At 39.4% G+C, this 16,823-nt stretch overlaps 1 protein-coding gene across 2 annotated transcripts in view; it reads left to right on the plus strand.

Moving 5' to 3' along the window:
• The window catches only part of LOC122553171 (protein transport protein Sec24D-like), a 202,602-nt gene extending 186,947 nt beyond the window's left edge, over positions 1–15,655 (plus strand). For both annotated transcript variants that reach the window (XM_043696769.1, XM_043696761.1), the window contains exons 20-23: positions 3,973–4,152; positions 5,618–5,809; positions 7,916–8,005; positions 12,179–15,655. In XM_043696769.1, coding sequence (XP_043552704.1) covers positions 3,973–4,152; positions 5,618–5,809; positions 7,916–8,005; positions 12,179–12,319 — 603 coding nt within the window. In that variant the 3' untranslated portion in view covers positions 12,320–15,655. The remainder of the gene's footprint in view (positions 1–3,972; positions 4,153–5,617; positions 5,810–7,915; positions 8,006–12,178) is intronic.
• Positions 15,656–16,823: the final 1,168 nt, after the last annotated feature.

Raw genomic sequence — 16,823 nt, forward strand, 5'->3', positions numbered from 1 at the left:
AGGTGTAGTAGCTGGACTCAGTGAGAGCATGTGAGAGAAAATGTTGCAGGCAATAGTGAGAGTGATAGAGAATGAGCCCTGGTCAGAGTTGGGTGCAGTACATTTCCATGTCCTTGACTATAAAACAGGGCAATGATTTCCCCCTCTCTGCCACATCCAGGGCAAATGTCAGCTCTAGACTAGAGTGCTTGTCTGGATACATGCGGTACAGGAGGTCCCGGTAAATTCCAGGATACCTGCTGAGTGGTGAGTTGTTCCTGGAACACGCATGGTAAGTTGGGACTGGAATCAGACCTAGGAACTCTATAGGGGCAGGGTAATGAGGCCAGTTAATGAGGCCAGTTTGGTAAAATCCCTTCAAAAGAAAATTTGATGCAACTCAGGCTTAGCCAAAAAAAGTAAGAATTTGCTTTTTCTTTAGAATTAGAATTGAAATTGATCTTATTTTATAATACGATTTATCTGTTCCTTCAAATTATTTCAGTCATTCTTGGGATGTGGATGTTTTGGCAAACCACATTTATTGCCCAAATCTGACTGCCATTGAGTGGTGAGCTGCCTTCCTGAACTGGTGCAGTCTGTCTGGTGTATGTTAGCATTGTTAGCTCAGGATTGTTAGGATTTTGATCCATGACCTTCTTGACCTTCTATATGGTGGAGATTGTGTTTTTGTGAAGTACTGACCAAAGAAGCCTTGAAATGTTGTTGCAATGTATCTTGCTTATGGTACATACTACCATATTGCGTTGTGATGGAAGGAATTAATGTTTAAGGTGTTGAGTGGAGTGCCAAGTAAACAGATTGTTTTGTCCTGAGTAGCGTTTGGTGTCCAGAATAATTTTGGAGCTATAGTCAGGCAGGCAAATATAAGAGATTCCATCAAATTCTTACTTTAGCCTTGTAAATAGTCAAAAGCATTCGGGGAAACAGGAGATGAGTCACTTAGCACCAAACACCCAGTCTTGATCTGCTCTTATAGTCACAGTAATTATATGACTGATCCAGTAACATTTTTAGTCAAGAGTTAACTTTCAAGAATGTTGATTGGTGTGGAATACAGCAATACTGTCAAGACAATAGCTGATTAGATTCTCCCTGATTGGAGGTGCTGACGGTGGCCAGGCATCTCCCTTTGGTTATGTCCTACAGTACTGCCATACCTTGTGGTTCTGTCTTTCTGTAGATACATGACTGTCTTATGATGAAAAATTCTGGGATATTGTCTGTAACATATGTTTGCGTGTGCGACTGTATCAGGATTTTGCTTCAGTAGTTTGTAGGAAAGGCTGTCCTAATTTTGGTATAAGTCTCCACATGTTAATGATGAGCACTTTGCACGGTTGAGTATGTGTGCATTTGTCACATCTACTGATGAGTCGCATAATTTGGGACTAGTCTTTTCATTGCAGTTTGATACTATTTAGTGGCTCGGGAGTACAGTTTCTCAATTTGCATCCAGACAAACCTGGCTCATATTAGTACATAGACAGTCCTGAAGAAGGGTCCCTGGACTCAACACCCTCTCAGGTTTCTGTCCACAGATGCTGCCAGATCACCTAAGTTTGTCCAGCAGTTTCTTTAGAACTTAGGGCAGTATTGCACAAGAAGAGGCCCTTCAGCTCATGATGTTGTGCTGAATGTGATGCCAAGTTAAACCAATCCCTTCTGCCTGCCCATGGTCCATAACCTTCATTCCTTGCTTATTCATGTGCTTACCTTAAACACCCGTATTGTATCTCATTTTAATACTGCTGCTATGCCACTTGGTATAGACACACAAAGCGAGGAAGCTTGCCATGCTTGTCAGCAGTCTCACCCCAGCCAATGGGAATAAGCCTGCTGTCAGAGGATGTGAACACAGTAACTCAAGGACAGCTTCTGAAACCAGTCCAAAGTTGGTGGGGATGAGAGAGGAGAACATTCAATGAGACCTGGGTGTCCTTGTACACTGAAAGTAAGAATGCTTGTGCAGCGGGTGGTAAAGAAGGCTGACTGTATGTTGGCCTTTGTAGCAAGAGGATTTGAGTATAGCAACAAGCATACTTTGCTGAAATTATACAGGGTAAGGCCACACTTGGGATATTCTGGCCAGTTTTCGTGTTCTTATCTGAGCAAGAATGAATTTTTCTTTAGAGGGAGTGCAGAAAAGGTTTACCAGATGGGTTCCTGAGATGGCAGGACTGAGATATGAGGAGAAATTGAGTCTGTTAAGATTGTCTTGCCTTGAGTTTGAAGAATGAGGGATATCTCACAGAAATCTATAAAATTCCAACAGGGCTAGTCAGGTTTGAATGCAGGAAGGATGTTCCTGATAATGGAGGAGTGAAAAGCCAGTAGTCACTTTTAAGGAAAAAGAGTAAAGCTTTTAGGACTGAGATGAGGAGAAATTTCTTCCCCCAAAGATTAGTGAGCCTGTGGTTGAGGCCAAAACATTGTGTTTTCAAGAAGGAGAGAAGGAGGTAGATGCAGCTCTTCTGGCTGAAAGGACCAAAGAATGTGGGAGGGAGAGAGGGATTACAGTATTAAGTTTGATGATCAACAATGATCATATTGAATGGCAGAGTATGCTCAAGGGTTCAAATGGCCTAATCTTGATACTAAAGCAGGAACTACTGGATAAGCTCAGCAGGTCTGGCAGTATCTGTGGAGAGAAATCAGAGTTAACGTTTCGGGTTGGGTGACCCTTCATCAGAACGGAGGAAGTGTCAGTCGATCTGAAACATTAACTCTATTTACTGTCCAGAAATGTTGCTAGTCCCGCTGAGCTTATCCAGCAATTTCTGTTTTTGTTTCGGATTTGCAGCAACCGCAGTTCTTTCAGTTTCTACTCTTGATACTATCTTCTGTGTGTCGTAGCCTTCATTGCTGCTTATGAGGAAAGAGGACCAGCAGGGTCTTTAGGACCATGGCTACAAAGGCAAGGGTTTCCCCCTGTCTACCAAGTCTAGGGCAAATGTCCAGAACAATGCAGGGCAGCTCCTAAGTGAAAGTGTTTTTCTGGGTGCACAGTGGGCTTTTAAGTATCGAGCTGGCACCAGGGACGTGAGTCAATTCCCAGGAACTCCAGTTAGTGGCAAGTTGTTCTGAGAAGAGCTCAAGTAAGACAGAGTGGAAATGGGGCTCAAATGGCAAATAAAGTGGAAGTTTGGCAAGATTCAAACCCACCCCCCATCACATTGAGAATTACGACACCAAACTCTGTGACTGTCACTTAGCAAACGAATGGCAAGATTCCATCTGTAGGCATGATTTTAATTCATTCAAAACTCTGACTTGGGATAAAATTAAACTTGATCCTCATGTCTCTGGATCACATTTCTAGACCTCTGGATGCTCTTCAGTCATCTAACTGCAATACTTTGGAGCTAATTTTCTTAGGTCCAGTGTTATACAAATATATTTTTTTTCAAATACTCACATTTCATTGGATATAGCACACAGAGTATTGGTCTATGTGAATTTTACTGTTAGAAGCACTGAATTTTAGAATTGTATTGAAACGTGATAGTGTTTTAACAAGTTGGTATAAATAAGCATCTCAGTTTATTCTGGCTGACCCTAAGTATTTCAGAAAATAAATCCATACTTCAGCCTGAAGCAAACATAGCTTTCTGTCCAGTTAATTAAAATAATGTATCATCTCCAGTAATGGACAGATGGATTGAAACTTAAACTGGATTGGACAAGAAGAAGTTTTTCATATTTCCTGCCCTCACTCCTCACTATGTCAGTTGACTCTCTCAGTCGTGTACCGGATTGTGTTGGACAGACTTCAAAACACTATCATTACTAATGTAGAACATTAAGAATGCAATTTGTAAGCAGAAATCATATTATTTTCTAACGTAGAATAAGCAGATATATTACTTACACATTGCAATGTGATTTTCATTTGATTAAACAGAAGTAAAAGTCTATTCTTTTGTGTGAAAAGTCTTTGTTATTGAAACGCATGTTTGTTTTGTCTGCTAGCTCATCCTTCCAGAGGCCATGAAGTTGCTGCCAGTCTATATGAACTGTCTCTTAAAGAGTTATGTCTTACTGGGGAGTTCTGATCTTCCTACAGATGAGCGAGCTTTCCAACGGCTATTGGTCACATCTATGGATGTGGTCAGCACGCAATCCTTTTTCTATCCACGGCTTTTACCTATCGTAAGTGAAGAAGTGCTGTTTTAACAGATGGGGAGTTTTACATATGATTTGAGTGGTGCTTCTCTGTCCTCCACCAGGGAGTCCCTCTGCACAAAGTACATACTATAATACACTTCTAGTTTTACTCTTGTCTGCCTTCCACTGGGAACTGAGTGATCCTTAGATGTAAAACTGTGGGAATTTCCCTTATGAAGACTTTTAAAAAACCAATTTAGATTTAGCTGCGCATTGAGGCCAGACAAATATGACACGGCTGTTATGATGTTAGATTTACAATAAGTAACTAAGCCTGTTTATTTATGATATCAAATGATAAAGAAACGCCAGATCTTTTTAAATTGTTGCCAGGTTTCCACAGCAAATATCAAGATCAAAATGAGTTAAACTACAATAGTAATTTTCATTCTAGGAGGTTTTGAAGAAAACCAGACCAACCGTCAAAATGCACTAGCTTTTCATATTAGGTCATAAATAATTAGCTCTATTTCGTTTCCATCACACTCCAAAGTCAAATTAATGCTTTATAAGAAGTAATCAATTCATAAAGGAATCACAAATGCTAGTGAGTTTTTAACTATCAGTTAAAGTTTTCCTGTATGAATTACATCTGTATTGAAGTTTCTGTTCTATCTCATATGCTGCAAGCAATGAAAAGCCTCAGGATAATATATAGGCATTGGATGGGGAGGAATGCAGCTTATTAAGAACGATGCCTGAGCTAAAAGAAATGTTATGAAGGCAGGTTACATAGACTGAGTTTGTATTCCCCTGAGTTAAGAATACTAAAAGATGATCAAGATAAGGTGATTAAGATGATTCCAACAGTTCACAGGTCATCAGATGGTTAGAGTGAAACAAGTGAAAAGATTCAGAGTTAGTAGACAGAAATTTAAAGTCATTGGTAAAAGATACCATGGCAATATGAGGATGAATTTTTTTAGGCATTGTGTGGTTAGGATCCAGAATCCAATAACCGAGTTGTGGTGGAGGCAATTTGAATCATGGCTTTGAAAAGAAAAGTGGATCATTATCTGAAGAGGATAGCAACAAGGAAAAGGTGAGTGAGTGGCAGAAGGTAAATTGTTCTTGAAGAGAACCAGCACATGGATACAATGGGCCAAATGGCTTCCTTCTGTGTTATAATCTTCTATAATAATATAAACTACTTCACCTGGTAAGGAAGGCCAAAACAGAGGATGTAATCTTTTAAATTAAAGTTAGCTTCCTCAGGGTGCTGATATCAGGAAACACTTAGGGCAATGGGAATCTGGACATCTGTCTCTGGAAAATTTTGAAGATGAAATTAATGGAATTTTTGTTAGATAAGATACAGATTAGCATTAACCTAATTGAGTGATCGAACATTTTGAGAGGTTGAATGGTCTATTCCTGTTCCTATGTTCTCTATATTAATGCTCACCAGCTAACTATTGACTCAGCTGAAAATTTCTTTGTTTTTAAACAGCACAAGATGGATGTAAATAGTGAGGAGTTTCCTGCTGCTGTCCGTTGCTCAGAGGAACGTTTAGCTGATGGAGGAATCTTTTTGTTGGAAAACGGGATAAATATGTTCCTGTGGCTGGGACTGAACTCTCAACCTGAGCTGATCCAAGGCATCTTTAATGTACCATCCTTTGCACATATCAACACAGACCTTGTAAGTCATGCATGCAAGGTACTTTACATTTGACTTGAAATTGCTAAAAGTAATCTTGTTTCCCTCCCCCATTTACCAATCTAATTGTATTTTGCAGGCGAGAGGATTAGAAGAGTTTGGCTTGAGAAATCCAATGAATTGATTTTGTAGGAATTGACCAAAATGTTTGCAATTGCTGATTAAGATATAGCATCATTCAAACAGAATTTTCTCAGAGTTGCTCATGCCCCACTTCAAAACTCCCACAAGAAATGTGGTAGAAACGGTAGTTATTTGCAGAAACATGATTTACTGATACACTCTGCAACCACTTGGAGAGTGCTGGCAGTTACGAATAATGCCCTAATAACCACGTGTTTACTGATATTGATTGAGGAATAAATATTGGGCAGTGCGCTGAGGAAAACTTCTTGCTTTTCTTAGAATGGTGCTGCAGGATCTTTATATCCACCGAGACGTAGGCAAGAACTCAGTTTAACTGTTCATCATTAAGATAGCACCTCTGACAGTGCTATCCAAACAGCACTACAAAACCAACCTCAAACTTTATCCTCAAGTCACTGAAAGAGGTCTACCTGTTAAGTCAAGAGTGGGCACTTGTAAATATTTTATGTAAATATTTCATATATTGACATCAAGGGCAGTATTTTTCACTTTGGATTGACTCTGGCATGATGTGGGTTGCAGGCCTGTACTGTATGGTGATCTACCACCCAAAAGTGATTTTCCCCATATTGGTTCATTAGCGGTCATTCTCAAATTAGAATGTCTGGCAGGCTGTCAAGGCTGAAGGGCCTATAATAAGCACTGAAGAAGCAGCAACCTGCCGTTCAGATAAGTGAAAGCTACCATTCTGAGGTATTTTCTCTGCAATATATTTAAATTTGAAAAATAAAAGTGCCATCAGCAATCAGGCCACCACTGTCGGGGGAGACACCCAAGGTGCTCGGTAACTGGAGCCATGCAAACAGGGAGACCCTCAAAGCCTGCCTGGAGTACTAGCCTCCCAGTGTTCCACCAGAAGGCATCCTCCAGGAAACTCGCCTGCTCCCCATACCTCTGGGAGCCCAGAGGCTGACTGTAAAATTCCATTGGATTAGTGGTGCTGGAAGAGCACAGCAGTTCAGGCAGCATCCAAGGAGCTTCGAAATCGATGTTCCGGGCAAAAGCACTTCATCAGGAATAAAAAAAAAAGCTTTATTCCTGATGAAGGGCTTTTGCCCGAAATGTCGATTTCGAAGCTCCTTGGATGCTGCCTGAACTGCTGTACTCTTCCAGCACCACTAATCCAGAATCTGGTTTCCAGCATCTGCAGTCATTGTTTTTACCTTGTAAAATTCCATTGGGCTCTGACAATTGGCCTTGATAGGGCTTTAACTCAGTTATTCATTGATTCTGTGGTAGCCCTGTGCTCCCATTTCCAGAGAAATGAGCTAAGCTGGGATGGTGCCATCTGATACACTGGCTAGCAGGGTGAAGCTCCATACCTGCCCCTCTCTCTCCCCACCCCCAACACACACACACACACACATTCAGGCCTAAAGATTCTGACTTGGTTAGCACATTTTAAAAACATGTGTAGTGCTATTGCGGTGGGATACTTGATAACATGGCAAATTTATACCACTTTTCTGACACACTGATTATACAGTGAAAGACACATCCCTGCAATGAAACACGAGGGTTGTTCCTGTAAAAAATATAATGTTCAAAAGGCTGCCATCTTCTGAAGATAGAAATCCAGCTACTTGAGCTTCTTGAGATGTTTTGAGTTGCCTTGAGAATAGATTTACACTTTTTAAATCAACCAGTGCAAAGATATTATGACACGCCTCTGGAGGCTTGAGCCCAGACCTCCTGGCTCAGAGATAGGGGCACTACCACTGAACTGTAAGAGCCCTAACATAGGTTTACACTTCAAATTGGAAAATTGGAATCAGTTAGAAATTATTGCCTACTTTCTCATTTTCTAAGCAAACTGTAGATAAAAGTGGCAAAACGATACACTTAAGTTAGGCCTAATATGATCATCTGAAAATGGATGATAATCATCTGAAAATACTATTCAACATTTTGACCAAAGTCAAAACTTGCATTTTGTTACAGACCTCATTACCTGAACTGGACAATCCATATTCAAAGAAGATTAGGTCAATCATTGCCAACATAAGAAACCAGAACCCTTATTCCATGAAGGTAAGCAGCGACATTCATTATTTCTCAGGTTTCTTTTTGAGAGGTCTTACAACAGTTCATTATTTATGTCAATTGCTGATTTAATTGTGAAGCAGAGCAGATTTGCCAGCTTATCAGTGGATAATATTAAACAAGAGTCCATCTGATATTCTGCTGGTGTAGGCTTGCACTATGTCTAGACAGCATATATTAATGTTCAGGGTTGTAATTATAGTCTCGAGTGTTAGGAGGTAAAACTTCCCTTCCAGGACTAGAGGGGTGTATCTTTAATGAAGGAACATGGCATCCAGTGCAATCATTGGGTGTCAATTGCAATTTTACATTGTGACTAAGCATGAAAGCCAGCTTTCCCACCAGGTTGAGGTTAGAAACAGATGAATTGTTCATGGTGGGTTTTGTGCCTTTTGTTTTTGGGACCTTGAGGAGCTAGAATATGCAAGATATTTGGGTCTCCCCTGAACTAGTGCTTGTCTCTTTCAAACCATATGATACCCTGAGAGCTCCCATATGTACCCAGCTGCCTGATTCTCAACAGCCAGCATGTATCCCCAACCCAGTCCAAACAAGAGAACACTCCTGGGTGATTACGTTCCTGTGGTCTTATTCTGCTGCAGTGGGTGGGAAATTCTCTACTTCCCGGGTTTCTTACTGGAAGCTTACTGAGAGTGAAACTCAGAGCCACAAAGTAAACACCAGCAAATGTACTGCTTCCATTAGTGAAATATCTTCCAGCTTTGTCGTCGTCAATTTTAATTGACGTCAATTGGCAGAAACATGTGCGATCATTTGCCTCCATTGATCTCACTCTTCTTGTCCCCATATTAATACACTCATTTGAACAATTGAGCAGAATACTCACAGGGCAAGATATTGTTTTAAAAATGTGGATCAGATCCTCTTGATCCAAGGACTTAATAGGGAGCACTGTTACTTTCTTTAACAGGTAAAACCTTCAGGCAGCTGATTCCTGGGCTAAATGAGGCCTAAGAAATAAGTCTTAATTTTATTTTTCAGATGTTCTTGTGGACCAATAGGGATAGGAATGCTCCTGCTGGCCTTACAAGAGAGTAATATTCCTCTTGCATGGGATAACACCATGTAGTCAGATATTGTATACCAATCTCTTAACCTGCTCCCCCATTCGGACGGCACGATGGCTCAGTGGTTAGCACCAGGGATTTGGATTTGATTCCAGCCTTGGTTGACTGTGTGGAGTTCTGCCCGTGCCTGAATGGGTTTCCACCAAGTGCTCCAAGTTCCTCCCTCAGTCCAAAGATGTGCAGGTTAAATGGATTTGCCATGCTGTATTGCCCATTGTGTCCGGAGATGTACAGGCTAATTGGATTTGCCATGGTGATTGTGGAATTATGGGGATAGGGTGAGGGGGTGAGTCTGGGTGAAATACTCTTCAGAGGGTCAGTGCAGACTCACTGGGCTGAATGGCCTCTTTCCAAACTTAAGGATTCTGTGATTCTATGACTCACTTCTGTCCTATTTATAGCATTGGCTCCCACTAACTGCGTGGACCCCCAGCTACACTCTCCTACTGCATATGTGTGTTCCACCCGCCAGCCAGGCAAACAATCATTGTCAGGCAGATAGCTCCAGTAGTTTTGTTTAATTGCTGATTCGGTCCTCCATATTCTCAATGGGGTTCCTCCACACTAACACACTGTTGCCAGGTATTTCTTGGTCGCTTCCTATTCATCTTTGTTTCTTCTCTAACGCTGTTAATGGGCCTTTTGTGGTACTCTCGGAGTCATTTTTTACTGTCTGGTGTATTGCTGCAAAATGGTTTATACAACTGTAGAAGCTGAGGAGCGGTTTCTACATATCTATTCCTTATGGGCGGCATAAATCACTTTGGGATCACTTACACAGTATGTAAGCATGAGGATCTCTGAATGTATTAAGACCCCCTCTTTGCAAGCAAAGCATGAAAACTACTGGCCCAAGTGTGCTTCAATAGATGAAGAGGTTCATTTTCCACCTCACAAGGTGTTCAATTACAATTATCACTGGTTTGCATTGATTAGTTCAAAACCTGGTGCAAAACTTGATGAGTAATGGACATCATGGAAATACTGAAAGAAACCTTTGGTTGTATTCACCCTGTTTATAAACAGATTTCACAATGTCCCCAGTTGTATAGTGTAGAACACAACATTACAGTGTACAAATGAGTAGAGGACAATGCATGTTCCACTGAATCATTTGAGGCACAATAATAGAAGTGAAATGTCATGAAAAAGGAGTTTCCATAAGGCAAAGGAAGGTTATGTCAAAATAAAACATGAATGTTGTAACAGAAAAGTTAAGTGCTCAGTTGTGGACATTATTTCTGCTTGTGATTCCCTCACCACTGCTGGGTTAGTGATTTCACTGCACACTTTTAGAGAGATGTTGAGAACATAAGAACAAGGAGCAGGAGCGGGCAATTCAGCCCCTTAAGCCTGCCCACCATTTAATATGATCACGTCTCATCTCGGCCTCAACTCCACTTTCCTGCCAGCTCTCCATTGCCCTTTAACTGGCCACTATACTCTGTCTCCTTTTTAAATTTATACAATGTCCCAGCATCCACCATGCTCTGAGGTAGTGAATTCCGCTGAGTCATTATCCTTTTGAGATAATTCAATCCTCCTCAATATGTTTTAAATCTGCTACCTCTTAGCTGAAACTTTGACCTCTCATTCTAGATTGCCGCAACAAGGGGAAACATCTGCTTTGTCAACCTTCTTTTTAGCATCTCATTACTCTATTGGATCTCCTCTCATTTTTTTCTAAATTCTAGCAAGTTTATAAACTGCTCAATCTGTCCTCCTAAGACAAGCCTTTCATCTCTGGAATGAGAACACTTGGCACAAAATTGGCTGTATAGTGTCATCTGGATTTTATCTACAGCTCTTAGTTTGAGCAGTGTTGTTGGAGACCTACTGGTGCTGACTCATTGATGTTATCAACTGTCTTTGGAAGAAAACAGCATTTATGGAGAATGAGAAGAAATAGTTATGTTCCTTTTTAATTAAAAATATAGCTCATTGCAAACTTGTTTACCCTATGATATTAATATGCAAAAAGTGAAAAGTCACTTTTTAATATTCACTTTATAAACTTTTTTGGAGAGATTTTTCGAACAGTGCTGTGGGTGTACCTACAAGGGTCATTAAGGATGGGCAGTAACTGCTGGCCTAAGCAGGTACAGAGGTTAATGAGAAGGACATCTTACTTGGAGTTCTACAGATTTAAACTACAGTTTCATGTCATCTGATGTCAGAATGACACAGTTCCTTCTGCACATGCTCACTAACTATTCCCAGAGTATAGGTATTAACTCCCTTTACAGCTAGTAACGGTTACATTCCATGAAAGAATTTTAAAAATTGGAATTGGAAATATTTAGCATACAATAGCATCCATATCTACCTTGCATCTTGCATATTACGAACACTTGCTGAAGTGAAGTCCTTGTTAGTTGCATATCAATTCTGAATGCAATGGTTTAAATTAAAACAAACACAGATGTTAACGTTTCAGGTTCAGTGACCCTTCCTCAGAGCGAGTTCTGAGGCAGGGTCACCAGACCTGAAACGTTAACACTGATTTCTCTTTACAAATGTTGCCACTCTTCGTAATCTTTTCCAGCAGCTTCAGTTTTTGTTTCTGATTTACTTCATCTGCAGTTCTTCTGGTTTTAAATTAAACTCTCAGTTTATGAACAAAATTCCCTTACTTTCAGAAAAAAATGTTCTTTTTATTTATATTCATTGAATGTGGACATTGCTGGCTAGGCTAATTGTCTAGTGGGCAGTTGAGAGTCAACCACATGGACTCACATGGAGGCCAGCAGGTTCCTCCTCTAAAGGGGAAGCCAGATGTGTTTTTCCCCAACAATCAGTAATGGCTTCTTGGTGATCATTAGATTCTTAATTCCAGAGTTTTGTCCGATTCAAATTCCACCATCTACCTTGCCAGGATTAGAACCCAGGTCCTCAGAACATTATCTGGGTCTCTGGTTTAATAGGCTGTCAACTCTCTGGTATGGAGATAAGGCAAAAGCTGCTATAATAAAGTATTTGTCATGTCACAAGGAATTATATAAAACAGGAAGTGTTTGTAACAAATTGTGTAACCTGGATCTTAAATCTGACTATCTTTTCTTTTGATTTGTAGCTAATAATAATAAAGCAAAAAGACAAATCTGAGGGGATCTTCAGACAGTTCCTGGTGGAAGATAAAGGCTTACATGGAGGAGCTTCTTACATGGATTTCCTCTGCTATGTTCACAAGGAGATCCGTCAGCTCCTCACCTAAAGCCCTCCTTGACCCATTCTGATGTATGCCTTTTTATTCAGCCTAACAAGAAAAAGGGACAGTGTAAACCACGCCTATTTAAAATTGTACATCAGTATATTTTCTTCATAACTGTTATTGTCAAGACTTGAGTTTTCTTAGAGGAAACCTGTTTGAACTTAACAGAAAATCTAGTATTCACTATTTTATAATAACTCAATTGCTAGTATTGAAATGTCACTGATAAATAAAATAGTTGCTATTAATACATATATATTTAATATATGTAAGCATATGTGTACAATTGACAGTATCAGTACTCTCATCTGTATATGCAGTTATGCCTTAACTGATTTAAAACTGCACCTCCTTCACTGTAGTGGCAGTAAAACACAGTTACTACATAGTGATAAATAAACCAGGAGATTGTTTTCTATTTTACATAAATTTTCCCACAGCCAAGTATATGATTCCAATCGACTGAAAGTGTACAGAAGATAATAAAAGAGGAGCAGTTAAACAGATCTTACACCAAAGCAAAACTGCAATGAAGTCATACAGTGTTATCCAAAGTATTTATGAATTTGATGCCATTTTTTTAGAACTGAGGCTGGCAGTTGTTGCAGATGTTCTTCAAAATATATGAAACTTCTTACAGTGTCATCACAAGGTGATGAAATTGCGGGCAACAAGAAAAAACTGACCGTAATAATTGTCTTAATTTTAATTTTATTATTTTTGACAATTTTGAATGAGTCCATTCCAAAAATCAGCGCACTAATCATTCCTACAAGTGATTAATCTGGAAGAGCAGGTTTGTTTTGAATCCTCCCCTAACATCAATCCATCCCACCTCCCTACCGAGTTTATTACTGTAATTTAACATTTACAGGGTAGAGTACTGAAAAACTTGTTATGTCAGGGTATGCACATTTTTTTCAATTATGTATCCTCCTCAAAATTTATTTTCTGTATTTTTTTAAACTAATACCTATTTCCGAGTAGAGCTAGATCAAAATGCAAAAACTATAAATGATTTATTTCTTTCATAGTAATGGTAAATTAACTAAAGTAATCTTTTTTGTGCAAAGGGCCAACAGTCTTAAATAGTTCTTTTACTTCATGCATTTTTCTCTTTACAGTATTTCTGAAGTGTCACCAATGGGCAGTATGTTAAGTTTACTTCATATCAGTGTGTATTGGTGTGATTCATAGTCACATACATTTGTACATTGGATTTCCATTCCTGATGTATCATTGCTGCTTTTTTTCAAACGGGATACTATCTTGTCATGTAGCATTATGTTTGACCTTTCCTAAGCACAATATTGAGTGATAAGGAATAGTATTATAGATAACCTCTCATCAAAGCATAAAATTATCATTTGTCACACCAGCACCATAACCTGGCAGGGTTGATTGTACTGCACAGATGACTTTCACAATCTAATCACTTGCAACTTTCTAAATTTTGATTGAGGGGGAGTAGGTGCAGCAGAGGGGATTGCTGTCAGGGTTGGTGGTAAAGAACAGCCAACTTTGAGCTAATTAGGTCTGGCAGCATCTGTGGAGAGAAAGCAGAGTTAACATTTCAGATCCAGTGACCCTTCAGAATAAGTGTGTCACAATGGCACAATTAAAACTCAGTTTAAAGAAGGGATAAAGAGACAGGTAATTCAGAGATCATGATCCTTGCACTTATTACTAGAATGGTGTTCACTGAAACTGATCCAGTGGGATATGTGGGGTCAGAAAGAGGGCACCTAATGTATATGGGATTTTCAGTTAACCGTGGTTAATAAAGGCCTATCTTTTGTTCAGTGCAGTCAAAATTGAAGGCCTGGTTATCAGAGTGATCACTTCAAATCTGACTGCATACCATATTGGATATTAGTTTGGGGTACATTCAAAGTTCAGTCATGATCTAGTGCAGGAATGGTGGTGATTTGTACTCAGTGCTCATTTCTTGCCCTGAATCAAAACTCCATCCAATTTCTGGTCCTTTATCTCAGCTCTGTACCTTCTCCCTTCCGCGTTGACATTTTGCCCTGGCTGAGGAAAATATGTACAAACAGAAGATTGCCAGAAAGACCAAGGATGTGGCGCCACCTTTCTCTACCATCTTCTATGGAACTTCACCAGTCTCTCACTGGGGCTATAGCAGTGAAAACCTAAGAAATTTTATCTCTAACTAATATAATACGTGAATATGATATGTGGACTTTGATAAATTATTACAAATGTTGTGTATGAACAAGCAGGACAGAAAGAAAGCTTGCTAGATGCAAGTGCAGAATTGAAAGTCACGTGCTGTCCTCCCTCCCTCCCTCCAGTGTTTGGTTTTAATGACTGGAGAGGCTCTTAATTTCTGTTTGAGGAATTTTGCACACTTAGTTCTGTAAATCTTTCAAAATACATAACAAACATTACTAAGTTAAATATATGTAAATACATGCAAAGCACAATGAAATGTTGAATACCTATATTCTTCAATTGTTTTTTCAGGTTTGGTGACACATTTCATATTGCATGCCTTTTTATGTCAGGGAGAATTGGAGGAAAGTAAGGAAATATAAAAATGCCTGTAACTTTGAAAAACCGTCATAAGACTAAGCAATCTTTTGTGGTATACAGTGAATGAGGAGAGAGAGCAAGGCAAATAGTTGATAACAGTTATGAGCGGATGGTTTTATTTATCCCCAAGTCGTTGTTTCAATCATGTTTATGCTGTTGAAGGCAATTTGTTCTGTGACAGTGCAAAGTGCTGAAAATGTGTGGGCACTTGGACATAATTTCTCCTGTAATTTGTGAAAAGGTTAGGCACTCAAATGAAATATCATTCTTAGTGAGCAGCACATATTCAGTTCATGACTACCATTAGGCACCCAATGATTTGAAGTATGGTTGTATAAAATGACAGGGGAAGCCTTTAATACATGTGGTATATTCAACTTCTGTCATTTTAAATTATAATGGATGTAAAACACTCCGTTACGATATCCTGTGTGAGCTTTTTTATTGCCAAAGTGGGGTCGTGCTGCAGTCATCTAGAATCAAAAAGATTGTATTTCCATTTATGCATAAGACAAATTACACATTCAAAATAAAGTCACCAATTTTTGGATTTGTTATTCTATGTAATTAATAGTAGATCCTCTTCATGTAGTTACCTGCAAATGGCGATCATTAAAGAAACCTTTGCATCTTTTTACAATGAGGAATGTGTGACAGATAAAGTGCTCGTAATTCAGATCATGCGTGACTTTTCTGTCATGTATTTTTATTATGCAAATTTTTACCCTGTTATTAATTGTTAACATAAAAATTGCAAATAAAACTGAGTGCCTTGTATTGAAACAGTGTTCACCTGATTTTGTCATAACAACAAATAAGGAGATAATGTGTTTATATAATACCTTCCAAGTGCCAAAGTTAAAAGTCACACAACCACCAGGTTATAGTCCAACAGATTTATTTGGAAGCACTAGCTTTCAAGGCGCTGCCTCTTCAGGTGTCTCGAGAGCTAATGCTTCCAAATTAACCTGTTAGACTATAATCCGGTGTTGTGTGATTTTTAACTTTGTCCACCCCAGTCCCACACCAGCACCTCCAAATCATGACTTCCAAGTGCCAAACAGTTAATAGACAGTGGGTTGAATTTTACCAGGGCAGTAGTTGCCAGCGCTGAAAGTGGGAGACAATTCCAGTTCACCTGACTTAGCAAGAGGACCTGGGGAAGCATGTTCCCACCTGTAAACAGTGAGGTGACCACCGCTGAGGCAACTTGATCTCAGGCATTGTTGATCCAGTCTCAGGGCCAACACTGCTGCCGTGGCAAACCCAAAATGCCAGCCCGAACAAGGAGCTTACTGGGATGCCACTCATTTACACTGAGCAGTCTGCTCACGTAGCATTCAATTTTCACAGTAAATCCCCACAAACAGCAGTGAATTATTTATGCATCTATTAGGTTAGTGCTAAATAGCAGCAAGGTCAACTGGACAGCACCATTATTTCAGTTTTAATTGTGTTGGTTTCATTGACTAATATGTTTATTTCTCCAATATTAATTTCCACTACTTGAGATATTTGCTGTACACACAAAGTGGAGCATTTAGCTTCAGCTTAACATTCCGTCTGAAAAGGAGCACTGGAAATGCTTTAGCACCAAAGTGGGTCAACATAGATTATTGCCTTAAGCCATAACATGGAACTTGAACCAACAACCTCTGACTCAAACATAACCTGGCCATGGCTCACACTGAGTATATAATGCTCTCACTGTGCAAACAAATCCAGAATTAGCATTTCTTACAAGTTGATTACAAAAAGCATATATTTGACACAATCAGCCAAACATGACAGAATCCATCCTAAAGATCTTTTCAGCCTACAATCTTGTGCAAGAACCAGATAGTTTCACTGTTGTAAAGAAACTATCTACAGCCATAACACAAATGTAATGTTACCTTTGGAAGTATTAAGTACCAAATTTGCCAGTTCAATATTAAATGTTTTGAAAATG

Source organism: Chiloscyllium plagiosum, chromosome 1 (genome assembly GCF_004010195.1).
Source record: "Chiloscyllium plagiosum isolate BGI_BamShark_2017 chromosome 1, ASM401019v2, whole genome shotgun sequence".
In the NCBI taxonomy this organism is placed as follows: Eukaryota; Metazoa; Chordata; class Chondrichthyes; order Orectolobiformes; family Hemiscylliidae; genus Chiloscyllium; species Chiloscyllium plagiosum.